Below are 21,332 nucleotides of genomic sequence, written 5' to 3'. Positions count from 1 at the left end.
CTCATCTATGGGTGTTCTTTTCCACCCTTGCTTTGACTATTGTCCTGGAGATAAGACCTCATGGGAAACCTCAGCATTTTAGTGAGAGGGGTGGTATGAGTGATGAGAATGAGTCAAATATTAATTATTATCCCATTTATTGAGCATGGTCTGTATTTCAGGCTCTATGCTTGTCACTATGAAAATATTTCTACTTTGCTACACAATTCAGGTTTTATAAAAAGAGGAAAGTCAGGGCTGGGAGTAGAGGTGAAGAGGTTTGCTCAAGACCACACAGCAGGCCATTGGAGAGCTGGTGTTGGAATCCAGATCCAAGTAAGGGGGCAGAGACCAAGAGGCAAGAACACAGTGTATATATGTTTCTTTCAATCCAAGTCCTTTTTAGCAGGCTTTTGGCAAATAGCACTGCAGTACTGAAAGATGCTCTCCAAGATATTTTATTTGACATGATTCAGGAACTGAAATGTAAGAGGGGAAAAATGAAAGAAAAAAAAAAAGACCGAAATTAACAAGCTTCATGGCTAGGCCTCTTCAGTTGTCTTTGGCCCTAACCCAGACATAGGTAATAAGAACCACTCTGAAAATAGCTGTGAACAGGACACTGTACATTTAGCCTTTCTTTTTTCATTGTTGCTGGAAAAATAATCAGCTCTATATCTTAAGTGCTTGATAAAGTGGCCCAGACACCAGCTGTAACTTAAAACAATTTTTATTTTAGTTGCTTTTAACAAACAGATGTGGTGGTTTTCTGGGCCAAGCACAGTTGTCCATGTCTTACAGAGGGCTACTTGAACTACTCCACTGTCTTGATTTGTTTCATTCTTTAGATATGTCCACTCTATCATTATTTTGGTATGTTTCCTGAGGCTTGGGCTGGGGGTTTAAAAGAGTGATTCTGGACTGGGTATTCATTATGACAGCATTTATTGAATGTGCCCTATGTGCCAGGCACTGTGCTAGTACAGTTGGTAGACGGGATGGGGTCCCAGCCCTTCCAGATCTTATAATCTAATAGAGAAGCCAGACAAATAAGAACAGGGCCTTTCCCCACCCCAAAGGCAACTCGAACTTTTTTTGTTGATTTTTTAAATAATCCTTAATGTTATGCTACTTTTTGTTTTTCTCAGTTTCATACATTATCTGTAGCCTCTCTACTAAGGAGGATAAGAATTCTTCCCCTTCTCATCTGGTCTTTTCAGTTGTAGATGGGTATTCTTTCATATCTTCAAAAACTTTAAGGTGGACACTGTGCTTTGGGAACACTGCAGCTAAATAAAACCCAGTGCTTGCTGTTAGGAAGCTTACAGACCAGTAGGGAGATGGGCCTTTCAGCAGGCAATGTGAGGATTAGTCATTCTGTATTAGATTTGAAAGGGTGGTAGGTCTGAATTTCCTTGATCAGCTTTGCCACCTCTTGGTCTAAGCTGGTTCACTCAGGCCTGAGTGCTGAGGAGCAGACCGGCACCCTTCTCCCCATTGCTGTCCTGGCCTAGCCACCATCGTCTCCCACTGGCACACAACAGTAGCTTCCCAACTGGCCCCTTGCCTTTAATAATCCATTGTCCCCTCAGGGGCCATAGTGAATTTTAAAAAACATATCACTCCCTCACCTAAAAAACTGCCATTGGCCTTCTGTTACATGTGAGATAAAACCCAAGCTCCTACTTTAGCCTTCAAGAGTCTACATGACTCAGGCCCTCCTGTCAAGCCCCCCGTGGCTTGTGCAGACACTCAGACTTCTCTTGCTAGGGCCTTCTCACCTGCTGTTTCCTCTGCGGAGAACAATATTCATTTTTATCTTTCAAGGGAACCTTCCTGACTTCTCTTTATAATATCACCCCACTGTACCCCACTACTTTAATACCACAATCCTGTTTTATTTTCTGCATAGCTTTTACGTCTATCTAAAAGCTCTGGTTGGAGTGTCTTCCTAATAAGCCAATGTTGTGGGTTCATTCCCTAGTTGGGGCACATACAAGAATCAACCAATGAATGCATAAATGAGTGGAACAACAAATTGATGTTTCTATTTCTCTTTCCCTTCCTCTCTTTCTCTTTCCATTCTTCTCTTCAAAAATCAATAAATAAAGATTTGAATAAAAGTAAATAAATAAAAGTACCTGTGTCTCCTACTAGAATGTAAACTCTATTAGGACAGTAACTCTATTGTGAAACTGCTGCATTCCCCTTAGAGTAGTGTTTGGGCCATGGTAACACACTAAACAAAAATGTACTGATGAAACGAATTTTTTCTTAGATTTTTATTTATTTATTTTAGATGGAGGAGAAGGGAGGGAGAAAGAGGGAGAGAAACATCAATTTGTGGTTACTTCTTGTGTGTCCCCCTACTGGGGACCTGGCCCACAACCCAGGCTTGTGTCCCTACTAGGAATTGAAACAGTGACCCCTTGGTTCACAGGTGGGCGCTCAATAAACTGAGCCACACCAGCCAGTGCTGATGGAATGAATCTTGAAGGAGTGCCCTTCCAGCGTGTCCCTAGGACCTATCACAGCCCTGCTGTCTGAGGTCATTATTGAAAACATTGTCCTAGTTATAGCTGTATCCAGGAATAAAATGTTGTTCCTAAGTAGCATTTAAGAGCAAAAAGAATGCCTAACAGTAATAATAATAGCAAACCCTTACATAAGACTTACTGTGTGTCAGGCACTGTTCTGTGTTCTTTATTAAAGTAACATGTATTTTCCATTCTCTATGGGATTAACACCTCCATCTTCCTGATGAGGAAACTGAGGACAGATAATGGAACTTAACAAAGTCCGTAGCTTTATAAGCAGTGGAACTGAGATTTGAACCCAGACATTCTGGCTCCTGAGTCTGTGCTCTCATCCAAATGTGCCTAAGTGCCATCCAGGGAATATCTCTGGAGTTACATGAATTAGACACACTTTATCTCTAGAGGTGGAAATGGAAATAGAAGGTATCATTCTCACTTATTGAGTACTCTGTTTTTATGTTTCTGGGGCTGTTGCAGTGTGGCCAGTGATGGTACACGAATGCCTGCAGACATAGAGGACATAAATGTCTTTAATGTCAGATGATAGGAGCCTTTTCAGAGACCATTACAGGAAGCAGGAGACAGCACAACATGTTCTGACAGGTTCGCCGAAGTACCCATGGGCATGTACGGCTATGGCTATTACTAGCTACACTTCTTGCACCTAGAGGATTTCTCCAGGTGCAAGAAGTTTCCTTTGCCGTTCTTACAAGGATTTTTATGCCCTCCTGGTCTCTGCTTCTAATTCACTGTGCTGAAGTTGTAACTCCGTAGCTGACTAATGGTGCAAACAATTCCAGGCTGTCTTGAATATGTACTGTGAGACCAGGCCAAGCAGAGATCAACTTGCCAGGAACATCCCACAGCAGACTGAGCTTCAAGCCTATATGTTTCCACTGCAGTGCATTATGTATGTGATTGCCAGTTCTCATGATATTCCTCCTTGTGGGTGGGTGGTAGGATAGATCATCAGCCCCAGATTGCCAAGTTGGCACAACCAGGGTTCAGATTCAGGTTTGTCTGACTTGGAGATGACAATACAATTCTGGTTATAGTTCTCTCCCCCAAAATGACTTCCAGTTACTCCCAGTGCATTTAGTTTCCATCAGTGTTTTTGAGTGGTAAAAATGGTATGAGATATCAAGTACCCCTGAGAGCATACCACACTTGACCCCTTAGAGTTTACCACATTCTTTCAGACTTCTGGTTAGTGTGGTGGGCCATGCTGCATTTGGGTGCTTTGTGTCCCAAACACAGTGACATGCTGGAGCCAGGAGGAACATCTTGAAGGGATGGACATGAAAAAGGAAGCCAGATTCACAGCAAATAGGACTGGAAGCCAATTGGTTGCAGGGGTATCTAGACTGGAGAAGTGAAAGCTTACCTCAAAAATTAAGAAAAGGAACTACAAAAGTTTTCATCTAGCAGATAGAAATGAATTGCTCACCTTGGGTGATGAGCTTAGAAAGAGTTCCTTTCTCCCAGGAAAGGGCAGAATTCCTGAGATCAGGGCTCATATCTGCATTAAAGGTGCTTATGGAAATCCTGAGGGAAAAAATTAATGTAAATACTGGCAATACCATTTGGCCCTGGCTGCTGTATCCTATCACTCCACCGGGGCACTCTTCAGTCACACACATGTATAACCTCCCCCAGGAATTAATCCTTGCTGAGAATGAATTTATAGACAAAACTACGAGGAATACAAGAAAATACAAGAAAAATACTATGAAAAAGCCATTCTATAGAAAAAATGCAAAAATTCATATTCTAGGAACTAGAAGTCATAAAACAAATCTGAAAGAGGCTTTAAAATAAAAATGCTTGGGCCCTGCCTGGTGTACCTCAGTGGGTTGGGTTTCATCCTGCAAACCAAAAGGTTGCCAATTTGACTCTTGGTCAGGGCACATCCTTGGGTACGTACGGGTCAGGTCCCTGGTTGGGGGCACATGAGACACAACCAGTCTATGTTTCTCTTCCTCTCTTTCTCCCTTCCTTCCCCTCTCTCTAAAAATAAATAAATAAAAACATTAAAAAATATAGTGCTCCACATGTAGAAACATGTAGAAGTGAAGAAACAGAATTCATAACAAGATTAGGACATTATGGAAAAAGTATAGATTTGAAAAAGAACCCCCCAAATTCTAAATATTGAAAATGCAGTTATTGCCATGCACTTTCAGATTAATTAGCTTATTAATGGTTCATGGAGTTAGTGTATGTATGTAATTTTATTCCTCATGTATTACTTTTTAAAGCCTCCCCCCAACCCCACCACGAATATATAAGCAATTTATACATATTGAAAATCTGGGACATAGCAGAAAGTATAAGGGAGAAATTAGAATCTAATTATCAGGATAACTCCTGTTAATATTTTGACATTCTTTTTTTCTAGTAGGGACCTCACTGAATGTAAGTTTCAGACACTGATTTACAAGTATTTTGAACCATGAGCTTTGTTCTACATTGTTAAATATCCCTTGAAAACATCTTTAATGGCTCCCAAGTGTCCCACTTCCTAGCTCTGCCATTCTGTGTATTTCATCTCTTCTTTTTTAAAAAACATTATTTTATTATTGTTCAATTATAGTTGTCTGCATTTTCCCCCACCATTCCCCCCACCCCAGCAAAACACACCTCCTTCCCTTGCTTCTGCCCTCCCCCTCCATTTTGTCCATGTGTACTTTATAGTAGTTCCAGAAAACCCTTCCCCGCAATGTCCCCTCACCCCTCACCTCTGGTAATTGTTAGATTGTTCTTAATTTCAATTTTTCTGGTTATATTTTATTTGCTTTTTTTCTTTTGTTGATATTGTTCCAGTTAAAGGTGAGATCATATGGTATTTGTCCCTCACCCCCTGGCTTATTTCACTTAGCATAATGCTCTCCAGTTCCATCCATCCTGTTGCAAAGGGTAGGAGCTCCTTCTTTCTCTCTGCTGCATAGTATTCCATTGTGTAAATGTACCATACTTTTTTGATCCATTCATTTGCTAATGGGCACTTAGGTTGCTTCCACCACTTGGCTATTATAAATTGTGCTGCAGTGAACATGGGGCGCATAGGTTCTTTGAATTGGTGTTTCAGGGCACTTAGAATATAATCCCAGCAGTGGAATTGCTGGGTCAAAAGGCAGTTCCATTTCTAGTTTTCTGAGGAAATTCCATACTGTTTTCCACAGTGGCTGCACCAGGCTGCATTCCCACCAAAAGTTCACTAGGTTCCCTTTTCTCACCATCCTCTCTAACACTTGTTTGTTGCTTTGTTTATGATGGCCATTCTGACCAGTGTGAAGGGGTATCTCACTGTGGTTTTAATTTGCGTGTCTCTGATGGCTAGTGATGCTGAGCATCTTTTCATATGTCTCTGGGCCCTCTGTATGGCTCTCTTGGAGAAGTGTACGTTCAAGTCTTTTGCCCATTTTTTAATTGGGTTGTTTGTCTTCCTGGAGTGGAGTCGTGTGAGTTCTTTATATATTTTGGAGATCAGACCCTTGTCTGAGGTATCATTGACATATATGTTTTCCCATACAGTTGGTTCTGTTTTCATTTTAATGCTTTGTTTAGCCGTGCAGAAGCTTTTTATTTGGATGAGGTCCCATTTGTTTATTCTTTCCTTTATGTCCCTTGCCATAGGGGACATATCATTGAAAATGTTGCTGCCTAGAATGTCTGAGATTTTCCTGATGATGTTTTCCTCTAGGACTTTTATGGTGTCACAATTTATATTTAAGTCTTTTATCAACTTTGAATTTATTTTTGTGTATGGTGTAAGTTGGTGATCAAGTTTCAGTTTTTTGCATGTAGCTGTCCAGATCTCCCAATACCATTTGTTGCAGAGGCTATTTTTAGTCCATTTTGTCAAATATTAATTGACCATAGAGACTTGGGTTTATTTCTGGGCTCTCTGTACTGTTCCACTGGTCTATGTGTCTGTTCTTATGCCAGTACCAGGCTGTTTTGATTAAAGTGGCCTTGTAATACAGTTTAATATCAAATATTGTGATCCCTCCTACTTTGTTTTTCTTTCTCAAAATTGCTGCAGCTATTTGGGATCGTTTATAGTTCCATATAAATTTCTGAAATGTTTGTTCTATATCTATGAAATATGCCATTAGTACTTTAATAGGTATTGATTTGAATCTATAAATCACTTTGGGTATTATGGAAATTTTGATGATGTTAATTGCTGCAATCTATGAGCATGGTACATGCTACCATTTCCATTTGTTGTGTCTTCCTTCGTTTTTTTCTTCAGTATTGTGTAGTTTTCTGAGTACAGGTCTTGTACCTCCTTGGATAGGTTTATTCCTAGATACTTTAGTTTTGTTGTAGCTATATCAAATGGGATTTTTTTTGCTGATTTCTGTTTCTGATATTTCATTGTTGGTGTACAAAAATGCCTTTGATTTCTGAGTATTGACTTTGTATCCCACTGTTTTGCCAAATTCACTTACTACGTCGAGTAGTTTTTTGGTGGAGTCTATAGGATTTTCCATGTACACTATCATGTCATCTGCCAACAGTCACAGTTTCATTTCCTCCTTTCCAATTTGGATGCCTTTTATTTCTTTTTCTTGTTTGATTGCTGGGGCTAGGATGTCCAATACTATGTTGAATAGGAGTAGTGAGAGAGGGCATCCTTGTCTTGTTCCTGATCTTAGTGGAAAAGCTCTCTAAGTTTTTGCCCATTAAATATGATATTGGCTGTAGGTCTCTCATATATGGCCTTTATTATGTTGAGGAATGTTCCTTTGATTCCCAGTTTGTTAAGTGTTTTTATTCTAAATGGGTGCTATACCTTATCAATGCTTTTTCCACATCTGTTGATATGATCATGTGATTTTTGTCTTTCATTTTGTTTATGTGATATATTACATTTATTGATTTGTGAATATTGTACCATCCTTGCATCCCTGGGATGAAGCCCACTTGATCATAGTGTATGATCTTTTTAAAGTATCACTGGATGCGGTGTGCCAATATTTTGTTGAGGATTTTAGCATCTATGTTCATCAGGGATATTGGCCTGAAGTTTTCTTTCTTTGTTATGTCTTTATCTGGTTTTGGGATTAGGATGATGCTTGCTTTATAAAAAGAGTTTGGGACTCTTCCATCTTCTTGAATTTTTTTGAATAATCTGTGAAGGATGGGGATTAGCTCTTCCTTAAATGCTTTGTAAAATTCTCCTGTGAAAGCGTCTGGTTCAGGGCTTTTGTGTCTCGGAAGGTTTTTGATTACTGCTTCAATTTCATCAGGTGTTATTGGTCTGTTCAGGCTTTCTTCTTCATCTTCATTCAGTTTTGGAAGATAATATTTTTCTAGAAATGTGTCCATTTCACCTAGGTTTTCAAATTTTTTGGCATATAATACTTCATAGTAATTTCTTACAATTCTTTGTATTTCTGTGGTATCAGTTGTAATCTCTCCTCTTTCATCTGATTGTGTTTATTTGGGTCCTGTCTCTTTTCTTCTTGATGAGTCTGCTTTAATGCCTTCTTGATTTTGTTTAATTTTTCAAAGTACCAGCTCCTGGATTTATTGATCTTTAGGATTGTGCTTTTAGTCTCTATGTCATTTAATTCTGCTCTGATCTTGGTTATTTCTGTCCTCCTACTCGCTCTGGGCTTTGCTTGTTGTTGTTCCTCTAGTACTTGTAGATGTAGGATTAAGTTGTTTATTTGAAATGTTTGTATCTTTTTTTAGGTAGGCCTGTATTGCTTTGAGCTTCCCTCTCAGGACTGCCATCACTATGTCCCATAAGTTTTGGATTGTTGTGAGTACATTTTCGTTTGTTTCTAGAAACTTTTTGATTCTTCCTGGATTTCATTCTTGACCCAATCATTGTTTAATAGCATGCTATTCAGTCTCCATGAGTTTGAGTGTTTTGAGGTTTTTTCTTTGAGGTTGGTTTCTAGTTTCAGTCCTTTGTGGTCAGAGAAAACAGTTGATATGATTTCAGTTTTCTTGAATTTGTTGAGGCTTGTTTTGTATCCTATCATGTGGTCTATCTGTGAAAATGTTCCATGTGCATTTGAAAAGAATGTGTATTTTGCTTCTTTTGGGATGAAAGGCTCTATATATATCAGTTAAGTCCATTTCATCTAGGGCATTGTTCAATGCCACAATATCTTCGTTGATATTTCATTTGGAAGATCTGTCCATTTTTGACAGTGGGGTGTTAAAGTCCCCTAGTATAATTGTGTTGTTGTCCATATATTTCTTGAAGTCCTCCAAGATTTTCTTTATGTATTTGGGTGCTCCTGTGTTGGGTGCATATATATTTACAATGGTTATGTTTTCTTGATGGATTTTTCCCTTGAGTATTATGAAGTGACCTTCTAGGTCTCTTTTTATGATTTTCTTTTTGAAGTCTATTTTGTCTGATATGAGTATTGTTACCCTGGCTTTTTTTTTTTTTTTCCTGTCCATTTGCTTGGAATATTTGTTTCCAGCCCTTCACTTGCAGTCTGTGTAGGTCTTTTGTCCTGAGGTGGATCTCTTGCAGGCAGCATAGGTGAGGGTCATGTTTTTTTTATCCATTCAGCTATTCTATGTCTTTTGACTGGTGCATTTAATCCATTTATGTTTAAGGCTATTACTGATAGGTACATAATCATTGCCATTTTTTTGTACCTATGCTCCTTTCTCACTTTTTATTTCTGTTCTTAAAGCAAACCCTTAAAGCATGTCTTTCAGAGCTGGTTTGGAGGAGGTGTATTATTTGAGGCTTCCTTTGTCCAGGAATCTCCTTATTTGGCCTTCCATTTTAATTGAGAGCTTTGCTGGGTACAGGAGTCTTGGTTGCACACTTCTGGTTTTCATTACTTGGAATATTTCTTGCCATTCCCTTGTGTCTTGGAGCATTTCCTTTGAGAAGTCAGCTGCTAGTCTTATCAGGGCTCCCTTGTATGTTACTTCCTGTTTCTCCCTTGCTGCCTTTAAGATTCTCTCTTTGTCTTGGAATTTTGTCATTTTAATTTTGATGTGTCTTGCAGTGGGTCTTTTTGGGTTGCTCTTTTTGGGAGTCTGTATTTCCTTGATTTTTGTGACTTTTTCTCTCATCAAATTAGGGAAGTTTTCTATCATTACTTTTTGAAACACGTTTTCTATCCCTTGCTCTTCCTTCTTCTCCTTCTGGTATCCTTATTATATGGATATTCTTATGTTTCATGTTGTGCTGCATTTCCCTTAACACCTCTTTGTTTTTTCTGAGCCTCTTTTCTTTTTCTTGCTCATTCTTGGTGTTTTTTTTCTACCTTGTCCTACAGTTGCTGATCTGATCCTCTGCTTCGTAGAGCCTGCTTTTGATTGGTTCTACCGTGTTCTTCAGTTCAGAAATTATATTCTTCATTTACTCTTGGCCCTTGTTGATAGTTTCTATTTCCTTTTTCATTTTGATATAGTCTGCAGTGAGTTCATTGTAGTTTCCCTGTAGGTTTTGTTAATTCTCTGTCAGCCCATTAAGCTTCCTTATAACCAATTTTTTGAACTACATATTTGATAGTTGACTTGCCTCTTTTTCATTTAGCATTGTTTCTGAGACTTCCTCCTTTCCTTTCATTTGGGGATTGTTTATTTGCCTTCCCATTGTTTGTGAGAGTCTTCTTCTTAGCCTCTGCTTCTTAAATTGATCTGTTCTGCTTCCCTGGGTTTCTGAGGTGAAGTTGTATGGTAGAAGATCTGTGAGATTCAGTGGTGCAGTCTCTTTGATCTACTGAGCTTGCTGGTCTTTGGCTGTCTTTCATGTTGACTCTCGGTATGTCTTTGGGTTTTGATTGTTGTTGGGTCTTTCTTTGGTGGGTTCTTTCCTCCAGCTGTTTAACTGAGGGTCACTCCGTCCACCATGTCTGTATTCTGTTGTGCAGGTGTGGGCATGTTGTGTTGAATCTGTTTATTTTGTCTGTATGAGGTTTTGAGGCTTCTTTCTTGGTCTTGTTTGGTTGTTGATTCTGGGTAATTTCTACACCATTTAGTTGGATTTCCAGATCGGTCCTGAGTTTAGGTTAATGTGACTTCCACCCCCTCCTTCACCTTCTTCCATTGTTATCTATGGTGGTTCCTTTGTTGGTGGGTTTCCTCTTCCAGCAGGTATACTGGTGTTCACAGCTCCCACCTACGCTTTTTTGTGATCAGTTGGAGGGGGAAGGCAAAATGGTTTAAGACAGCGGGAGTACATTCTATGGTATTTAAAGTACCAACCCATAGAGAAGAGATAGGAGATCTTTAGGATATGTATAGTGTTAACCATGATATTTCACCCAACTAGCCACTCTTTCGAAAGTGTGGAAAAAAGTTAAGACTCTTGTTAGGGGCAGGGAAGGATTGTGAGTTGGATCTAGAAAGCAGTGAGCTTGTGGCAGGTCTGATTATGAGGTAAAATGAGAGTAAAGCTTAGAAAATAGGTGTAGTGTGTGAGAGAATAGAGTTAACCACACCAGTAATAAAGTTCAGGAAACAGTGAAGTGAGCTAAGATCCGGGAGGAGTGCTGTCTAGTATTTACAATTGTATGGAACAGCAATTATTTACAATAGTAATGGAGCAACAATCATATGACACAAAATTTGTGATCTGAATAACAACAGTAGGAAGTGCAGGACCTAGAGTAGTCTGCTTTCGGAACGCAAGTGAAGTGAAAGACCAAAAATTAAAAATACACTATGAGGGAGAGAACAAGGGAATCAAGTCAAACAATGCAATTTAACAAACCAAGTGAAGAAGACTAAAGAGAAAGAAGAGAAATAAAAAAATACTTATAAAAGATGTAAGAATAATGAAAAAAATAACCATAATACAAATATCCAATAACTTGCAAGTTCTCTGGAGTAGCAAAGTGAAATTTGTCTCACTGTCTCAGTTGTTGATCAGGATGACCCCTCTTTGGGTCCAACTCTGGTCCTTTCACAGCTCCAGGTTTTATTGTTCCACTTGTGGGATTTAAAAAAAAAAAAAAGGAAGGAAGAAGGAATAAAAAAAGGAGGACAGGAAGAAGGGAAGAAGGAATGAAAAAAGAAAGAAGGAAGAAAGGAAGAAGGAATTAAAAAAGAAAAAAAGCCTCCTGCTGGCTTTAAACCAGGGAAGCCAGTTCTGCTGGTCTTCCTGGCTACAGCAGGCTGAAGGGGGATTGGTTACACTTTTCTCCCTTCCTGTGCCACACTCTTAGCAGTTGCCCAGCCTCCAGCCCAGTTCCTCAGTTTGCTACTGGGGCCCCCAGCGCCCTTCTGCGCTCAGCCTACACCTTCAGTCTACCAGTTGTGTTGTCCTTGAAATGCACCAATTAAGGGCAACTCACACACCACCTTTTCACTCTTTGCTGCCCTAGATTCTAGGGACTCTCAGAGTCTCTTCAGGGTAGTTCAGCCTCCCCACTGAGTTAAGTCTTTCTGGGGATTGCTGAGTCCCTGAGCCCTGTAGCTTTCCTCTGTGGGGGGTGTCTCCACCTTCTTCTTAGAGAGCCAGTGGGCCCTGAAGGGCAGCGGGGGCCGGGGGAGGGCGTCACAGTGGATGCTGCAGTGGATGCGGGCACTTAACCTCCTCTACTTTTGAGCCGGATTGCTGGGGTTGGATGTGAGGTGCCCCTGGGTGGCAGGGTGAGGCACCCTCCCTCCCTGGAGCTGTGGGTGTGAGTACTTAGCCTCTGCTGCTGGCGTGGGATAAGCAGCCCCTCTTTGGGTCCAACTCTTGTCCTTTCACAGCTTTTAGGGACACTTCCCTGGATGGGGAGGTGGGGGGGTGTGGGGGGGTGTTTGGGGTGTAGGAGGTGGGAGTGGCTGCTGCGGGTGAATTCTGTAAACAGCTACTTTGTGCTCCTTTTTTATTCTTGCTCTTTTTGAAAAATTCCTCCTATTCAAGCCTGCTGCTCCAAACAAGCCCTTGGCCTCTGGCACAGCTCAACTCTCCAGACTGGGGACTATCTAGATCAGGGCCCATCACTGCCCAACTCTTCCCAGCCATCCACAGTCTCAGTGGGTACACACCGCCCCTGTATGTTTGCCACTTCTTCCTTATTCCCTCCTGTGACTTCAAGCATCCAGGTCCCTCCTGGTGCTGCTCAAACCTTGTTTGGCATGGGAGGGAGCCATTGACCCGGCTCTCTCCCAAGAATCCTGTGGCAGACCCGGTGGGCGCCAGGCCTGGGGCGGCAGCTGCCCTGGTCCTCACCCTGGTACGAGGGACCTCATTGTCCTGAAGCACTCTACTTATCCTCTGATTTTTCAATGTCCTCTACAATTTTTGGCCTCCAATTTTCATATATACTGGGTTACTGTTGGCTGTTCACTCTGTTCCTCCTAATGTCTTCCCTTATGCTAAAGGGAAGACTCAGGATGGGCTGGTGTGTCTGAAATACCAACGATGGGATTAGAAGGTTGGGGCTTTGGGCCATAAACACCAGTTTGACCTCTCGACCTGTGGGGGAGGGAGAAGGGCTAGAAATGCAGTTCCATCTCATGGTTACTGATTCTATCAGTCATGCCTGTGTGATGAAACCCTAACCAAAACTCTGGACACTAAGGCTCAGTATGGCTTTCTGTTTAATGGAGAAATTAATGTGCCAAGGGTGATGTGCCCTAATTCCATGGGGAGAGGGTGTGCGTTTAGTACCCTCCCAGACCTTGTCTCCTATGTGTCTCTTTATTTGGCTTGTCCTGATTTGTATCCTTTATAATAAAACTATAATCATAAGTATAATGCTTTCCTTATTTCTGTGCGTCATTGTAGTGAAATATCTAACCTGGGAATATCTATTGTGAGAACTACATGCTCCCCATATTTGCAACCAGTTGGTCAAAAGTGCATTTGGCTTTGAGACCCCTGAGTGTTCAGCTGGCTGAAATGAGGACAGTCTTGTTGGAAATCTTGCTCTGAACTTGTGGAATCTGACCCTAACTCACCATTTACTTTCTAAACTTTACATACAAAAGTATGATTTTATTAGCTGTGTTTCAATATTCTCATCTATAAAATGGATACTTAGTGACAACGTAGGGTCATTGTATGATAATGTTTGTATAGTGCTTAGACCAGTGTCTGGCCCATTGACCATGTGCGAGTACATATGTGCATCTGCATGTATATATGTGCCTTGTGGGGTAATTAGAAAATGAAGCTAAAGAAAAAAGAGAAAGAAGAATTCATTTCAAAGGCTACCACACAACCAAAGACATCAAAATAGGATTGCATTTTAAAATTTCATCCTTTTAATAGGTTAGTTTATCCCTTTTACAATTATTATTATACATTTGTTTTTTTGTCATCATGTTCTATTTTTTTAATGTTGTCTATGCTTCCTTGCTTTAGTCTTCTTTCTGTTATTTATGATCTTTTCTAAGTCTTTAAAAAATTTTCATATGTTTATTGATTTTAGAGAGGGAGTAAGGGAGAGACAGACAGACAGACATCGATGTGAGAGAGGAACATCAATTGGTTGCCTTCCATTCCTTCCCCAACCGGGGATTGAACCTACAGCCTAGTCGTGTGCCGTGACTGGGAATCTAACCCCCAACCTTTTGGTGTATGGGAGGATGCTACAACCAACTGAGCCACACTGGCCAGGGCTGTCTCACTCTTAATTTGCATAGACCTGCAGCTTATTTTATTTTAGAGCTAGTAAATGGTTCCACCAACAGTTACTTTCAATTCTCTAATACACATGTTGAAGCCTGGATTTCTCCAGCTACTTACTGCAGAAATGAATCCCCACTCTGAGTTATCCTCCTATACTCCTGATTTTGGTTATTCTGTGCCACAGTTTTTTCAAAGTCAATTTTTGTGAAATCATTTGTAGTATGTACCTGTGCTGTCAATAATTGTAAGAAATGCAATTGGTATGTAATAGGCACATAACTTTATGAAAGAATAAACATCACAGTTCTTTAACTTGATTTTGTGTTTACATAGTGTTCCTAGTCCTCTCAGCCCTTTCGTGCATGATGTCTCATTCTCGGGTTCTCTTGTGGACTCATGTCTTTGTTGCTAGACTCTCTCTCCAAAGAAGTTTTTGTTTGTTTATTGGTTTTACTGAAAAATTTCAAACATACCCAAGAGAGTGAAAATGAACTTGCATATACCCATCATGCAGATTTAACAGTTCCTAAGATTTGTCATGCTTGTTTCAACAGTCCCCTTTTTTTCTGATGTATTTTAAAACAAGTTCATTAAGATCTCAAGTTATTTTACCCCTAATACTTATGTATACATCTCTTAAAAATATAATTTCTTGCATAACTCAATGTCATTATGACAACTAACAATTTTATATTATCTAATACTCCATTCACATTCAGAATTTTGCCAATTTTCTCAAAAATATTGTTTAAGTATGGTTCTTCTCCTTTCCCCCATCCCCCCATCCTCTGACAAAAAAAGGGGTATAGGGACACATGTATCCCCAGGTACTCTATAATGGTGAGGAGCCTAAGGTTCTGAGATGAGAATCTGCTTCCTTAGGTCAGGTAGTAGTATTGGGACTTGAGATTCTGCTTCTTTCTGAGTTTTGTGTTTTATACCCTATGCTTGGCTTCCCAGAATGTTTACTCCAAGTAGGATGAAGCATCTAATCTCAGCCTGAAGCTTCAGCCCACAGATGTAGGGGCTACAGCTGGGAGAGGCAAACTCGAAGATAAGTGCTGCCCCAGGAAGCACTTAATTGCATAAAGTGGTTTTTCTCTAGAAAATGGGGCTGTTTGCCATGATGAGTCAAAACCATCCACAGCCCTGGACCAATGTAGTTTCTTCTTTGGTTTTGTGTCTATTCTTAAGGATAGGGTAGGGGCAGTGGAAAGACCCCCTAAAATGAGGACACCTGGCTGCAGGGAGCTCTGCAGGATAATGGATGAGCATGGCCTTTGGGATGTTGGCTCTTCCACTCACTCACTGTGTGTTTGGGCCTGGGAATTGACCTCTTTGACTGAACATCTGCCTTTGGAAAATGGAATTACAGTGCTTACCTTGCAGAGTTGTTACAAAGATTATGTGAATGTAGGTGGAAGTGTCCCTAGCCTAGTGCTGGACAAAGAGTGGTTGTTTATAAATAGGAGCTTAATGCCGTTTATCTCTGCCCTGGAGGAGGGTGGGGTACTGAGTCAGCACCAGCCACTGCCCCCCTCTCCCCTCCCCAGCCCAAGGAAGACTTCACACATCCCCTTCCTCTCCCCTCTGCTATTGTAGAAGGCTGTCTGGTGGCCAGGCATCCCGCCTTTACAGGGCTTTAGAAAGAAGAGAAGGACAGTGCCTGGCACTTGCCCTGTGTCCTATCATACCTTCACCAGGTCTGGCGTGATGTCACATTACAGAGAGGGTGCTGAGCACAGAGGGGGATGCACCTCATTTTCTTTTCAGCATGTTAAGGGTTATTTCTCATGTTAAATTGAGAGACTCAGTTCATTGGTATAAGAGATTGGCAGAGATTGTTTTGACTCTTGCAATGTGCAGGGTTCAGAACCCTGCTTAGAATTGGGGCAAGAGCTCAGAGGCCATGGAAATGTGCTATGACAGTGAATATGCTAAGAACACAAAGGAAATGTTTGCGGTCCTTTTAGAGTGACTAGAGTTAACATTTATTTCACCTTGGAGGAAACAGGGCCTAAGGAACTGTATCAAGTGAGACAGCCTGTGCAGTGAGCCACATAAAGGAGGGCATCAGAACTCATTTGGCTAGAGAGGGCTTAATAAATTGTGTCCCTCCCAAGGGACAGTGTTTTCTGTTCCTTGGGTGGGCCACATGTGCTCTGCTCTTGAGAAGATTGGGAACAGCTGTCCTGAATTGTTGCAGTTGACTCATATCTGGTCTATGGGCTAGCATTTGGCGCCTCTGGTCATTCCATCCCTTTTCACAAAGCTCAAGGTGGCTTGGCCCTCTCTCCAAAGGTCCAGGGGAACTGCATGCTCAGCATCCTTCATGAGGAGCTGGCAGCTGGGGCTTCAATAGCCTTTTGCTGTGTCCTCTACCCTGAACAGCCTCTTCCCTCAGCTTTCTGGCCTCCTCCCTCCCTCCAATTGCTAAATTCCCCTCTTGTGTGCTTGTTTAGCAAAAACTTCTCATCTTACTTCGATGTATTTCAGTGTGTTGATGTTGCAGATTTTGTGTCTCCTCACCAGATTGTGAGCTCCTTGAGGGCAGGGAGTAGGTCAGATTCAACTCTGAAGTCTGGGACCCAGCCTAGGGGCAGCATACAAATGTGTGGAGTGGAACAGAACCAAACTTTTATTTCAGTGCCTGGTTAACTGCTTTGCAGGTACCTTATGAGGCACCTTGAAAAATTAATAGAAGGGAGGAAGAGCCCAAAGGTGAGCATTCTTGCCTGGCCTGCCCTCTGTGCTGTCCCTGTGGTCATTTGCTTAGGGCATGCATGGTGGGCTTCATAGGGAAATGGATTCCTGCTGCTCTTTCTGAAATGTGACCTGCCATGCCTTCTTCAGTCCCTTCCGTCTCCATCCAGAAAAATGTCTAATTGTATCTTGAACTCATTTACATTACTCGCTTCAATGGCCTTACTTGGCAGCTGAGGCCATATGCTAATTCCACCCCTTTCATGAAGGAATTCTGCTGATTTTACTTACTTTTTATGGTAGATTTCCCCCATCCCCTTTTTTTTCCTGCTTTCCCAGTAAACAGAGTCCTAATTCATTCTCTTAGGCTCTGCAACTCTGGCCTTTCCCATCTAGCACCTTCAGCTGGGATTATTCAAGAATGCCCCAACTTGCTTTCTCTGCTTCAGAGGGGGGGCTCTTTGTGCACTGGGGACCCATTTCTAGAAGGTCTTTTTGTGTCTGAGGCCCCTGACATTATTTGGGAGCAACAACCACAGCAACAACCATTATTTCTCATCAACCACAGTGTGAGAGTTGGTGAGAGTGGCCCTGGTTTTCCTGCCTCAAACACCTTGTGAGGGATGGACCTCACTTCCATGATGGCAGAAAGGGTCTGGGGCCAGGGGCTCTTCAGATCTGTGTCTGAGTTCCAGCGCTGCTCTTACTGGCAGTGCAGCCTTAGGTGGGTTTCTTTAATACTCTGAGTTTAAGTTTCTTCATCTGTAAAGTGGAAATGTTGAACCAACCTTCCCCCTCATGGTGGATTTGCTTGGGGTCTTCTCCAAGTGGACGCAGCCCCTGGGTCCTCTCTGCAAGAACTGAGCTACCTGATCTTCATGGCAACTTTCTAAACATATAACTTTTTGGAGTGTATTAGGACATCGCCACTAACAGAGAAGATTCTATTAATTGCTAATGGAGGGAACATTCTCAGTTATGTAAAAGGCTTAGTGTCCTTTGGCCTCCTAGTTTTCTTCATTCACTTCCTGAATATTTGTTGAGCACCTGCCCTGTGAGGGATCTGTGGGAAAAAGCCCAGGCCCTTGTCTCAGTGCATGAGACTCCAGGGGAACCAGTGGATCACAGAATAGGCGTGTCCTAGGGTAATATACAGACTGTGGGAGCCTGAGAGAGGGCTGCCTTGTTTAAACCAAGGATAGTAAGGAGAATAACTGGAAGATGATATCTAAGCTGAAATTTGAAGGCTGAGGTGCCAGGAGAAGGATCAGAATTGGAAGAGTGCTTCAACACAAGTCTATGTGCCAAAGTCCTGGGGTTGTAGAGAGTATGGCTGATTGAGGAGATGAGGCAAGTCAGCTGTTCAGAAGCATGGAGTATGAGGAATGGGGAGTGGTAGATGAGGCTGGAGAGATAAGGTGGTGGAGGTGGGGGTTGAACCCTTCTCTCTGTCTCTGGGTGGGAGCTCTAATCTTTCCACCCTCTTCTCCACACAGGGTAACATAGTGCTTTCAGAAACCAGGGCTCTGGGCTAAGAGTGCCTGCAGTTCAATCCTGTCCTGCCACTGACCAGCTCTTTGCTCTTGGGCAGATGATTTAACCTCTCTTTGCCTTAATGTGTTCCTCTGCAAAATAGAGGTATTGATGATAGTACCTACCTCCTAGGTATATGAGCTAATGCATATAAACCACTTAAAACAGTGCTTAGCTCATAGAAAGCACCGATTCAGTGTTAGCTGTGAAGATAATGTTCATTTCCTCTGGAAAGGGCTTTATACTAAGGACTCAGTGAGGACAGATTACTTTTGTTCTAGAGATAATTCCAGCCTGGTGTGTCTGAGGTTTTCCTGTTTCATTCTTCTGAAAGATCATTGACGTAGGGTATTATTGGACTTCTTAAGTACTAGAAGTATTTTGAGATTCAATATGGAAGTCCATGCTTGAAACTGTAGGAGAAAACCCTACCAGAGAGAAAATAACATGTCAGACACTGTTTGGAACTTTTATAATGCATTAATTCCTTCAATTCACATAACAGTGCTATGATATAGGCACTTTTTGTCACCCCAGTTCTGCATTGAATTGCTGCACCATTGCTGCTATATTAGGTAAGGGTCTCAGTCCAGAATGTTGGGGTGTGGGGAAGCCAGCACTGCCTCTTCATTTGCCTGGAAGAGGCCAAGGCCAGGGAGGGAGAGAGCATACCCTATGGCTTGGGGTGAGGCCAGGTCTGAGCTGAGGTCTGTCAGACCCTAAGCCTGTTGCCTCTGGTCTCACCTGCTCTTGCACTTTGGGGCCTAGTTATACCAGAGAGCCCACTACCCTTTTTCTGGAGGCTGAACTCTTCCTGGCATCCACCTTCTCCACCCCTGTCAAGGCCAAAATGTGGTTCATAGGGACAAGAGGGATTGGGACTGCCAAACTGCTGAAGCTCAGCCAACTAACTGGTCCTTAGTGCTTTTCTGATTCAAACAGGTACTGGCCAAAGAAGCTAGATGTTTATCATGTTGCTTCCAACTTTCTAGAGAAAACTCCCTCCAGAGACCTCACACTGCCTAGTTTTGGCCCATAGACGTGTTTTGTTTGGACCATACAGTTTAAACATGTTTTTGAATTGGTTGTCAACATTTAAAAATTGGCAAATTTCACATGATAATCCAGATTTTTAGCTTCTCAAAAAATTGAAAGATCTGGCGACTTCAGGCCATTCCTGTCTGGCCATGTGGGTTGGAGCTGAGGAGAGACTGTCCCCTACAGCCTGGCACAGGAGTTTCTGTTCCCTCTAGTTTCACATCTCATGTTGTGTCTAGCCTACCTCACTCAGTTCAGGTGCTCACCAGGCCCTGCAGGCCTTTATGTTTGGAAATACTGCTCCCCTCTGTCTCCATTTTAGGACAGGCCTTTGTTCAGTGCTATAATTTGTGAAAATGGGAACTCAGGTCCAAGAATAATTATTGCTTCCACTATTAAGCACCTGCTGTGTACCAGGCATTGGGTTATAAGGTTTGCATGCATGGTCTATGAGCCCCACACTGTCCTATAAATAACATGACCCCTGTCTTGCAGATGGAGACACCAGGGCTCAAGCAGGTAGAGCCCTGGGACCAGGTGTCACTAGGCATGCAGGTAAGAAAGCAGAAGTAGGATCCAGTGTGTTCCCTGCAAAGCCATATGTGTCTCCCCTCCCACACATCTGGCCCTTGTCCTCTTGGTGGCCTGAACATCCATAGGTCTTTTCTCCTCACACCTCTCCATTGGAAGGGAAGATGCAAGTGGCTGAAAACCCAGGGGCTGCCTGTACATAGAGATGGGAAGACTCCTGATGAAATTTCCTTTAGAATTTCCTTTTGGGATAACAGAGTACTGTCTTCAAAAGAAATCCTCTTTGGTGCCACTTCAGGAGGACGCTTAGTTGAACGAAAATGGGCCTCAGATCAGGCAAACCCAGCTATGGCTCCTGGTTCTGTGTTCTAGCTGTGGGAGTTGTGCTGTCTTGAGTTGCACAGTCCCCTCTCTTCTCTTCCCTCCTCCCCTCCCCTCTTCTCATCTCCACCTTCTTCTCCTTCCTACCCTTACTCCTTTCTTCCCTCCCTTTCTTCTTATCTTCCTCCCTCTCATTTAGTGAACACTCAGTGTGTACTGAACACTGTTTCTAACTCTTCTGACGTTTCTAACATTTCTCATATGTAGACACGCTGTTGCTTGGCACAGTTGCCAGCAAAGTTTAGATCCTTGATAATTAGTAGGTACTGTTATGAACAGATGAAACTTTCTTGTTCATTTTCACAATGGAAATCACATTGACAGGGACCTGGAATTACAAAGTTTTAGTGAAAAAAATATTGACTTAAAAAGTAGCATTTTCCCCAAGGCACTTTGATAAAAGTGCCAAGAAGACCTGTACAGGTCTTTGTATAAGGCCTGGCATTCCTGTTTCTATCGATTAGGTACATTTTTTTTGTTCCAAGCACTGTGTTAGGTACATCACATAACTTCCTAAAAGGTTAGTAGTGGTTTTGACTAACCTCCATACCCATTTTGTATATAAACGGGCCCATAGAGTTTAGGCGTTTCATGAAAGGCACAACACTTGCTAGGTGACAGAGATTCAGACTCTAATTGACCCTCCCAAAAGTTTGTGCTCTTTACCCTCCACTGTGGGGCCTTGACTATGACCTCTGCCCAGGAATCCAAGTGGACCCAGAGTGTCAACTGGCCACTTAACAAAGATTCAGGATTCTCTGCATCCCCCTGCCATCGCCCCCCCACCCCAACCCGCCAAAGTAATATTGTTCCAGGTTGGTCAGCAAGCCCTAATGTTTATTGGATACTGCTGGGAGAGCTCCCCGGTGTCATTCTGAGATTCTGAGCTGTCCTCTTCTGTCCACCCTACCTGAGAGAATTGTAAGGGATGGGTAGCCTATGGACAGGGCCTGTTTCCTAGGTGAGTTGTGTGTTTGGGACTCTCAGACATCACTTACTGTGAAGTTTGCTTAGGTTGTCCTAGGATGAATTTCTTCATAATTTACATTCCCATGCCCATCTCT

At 42.1% G+C, this 21,332-nt stretch overlaps 1 protein-coding gene across 3 annotated transcripts in view; it reads left to right on the top strand.

Moving 5' to 3' along the window:
* EEFSEC (eukaryotic elongation factor, selenocysteine-tRNA specific) overlaps positions 1-21,332 on the top strand; it is a 365,489-nt gene that overhangs the window by 79,578 nt on the left and 264,579 nt on the right. For 2 of the 3 annotated variants that reach the window (XM_045187763.2, XM_045187762.2), the window contains exon 2: positions 19,852-19,911. The exons of the other annotated variant lie outside the window; for it this stretch is intronic. In XM_045187763.2, the coding sequence (XP_045043698.2) occupies positions 19,852-19,911 (60 nt within the window). The remainder of the gene's footprint in view (positions 1-19,851; positions 19,912-21,332) is intronic. 3 annotated transcript variants of the gene reach the window in all.

This window comes from Desmodus rotundus, chromosome 10 (genome assembly GCF_022682495.2).
Source record: "Desmodus rotundus isolate HL8 chromosome 10, HLdesRot8A.1, whole genome shotgun sequence".
Taxonomy (NCBI): Eukaryota; Metazoa; Chordata; class Mammalia; order Chiroptera; family Phyllostomidae; genus Desmodus; species Desmodus rotundus.
The sequence above is the reverse complement of the archived record's forward strand: the minus strand, read 5'-3'. Positions and strand labels throughout refer to the sequence as shown.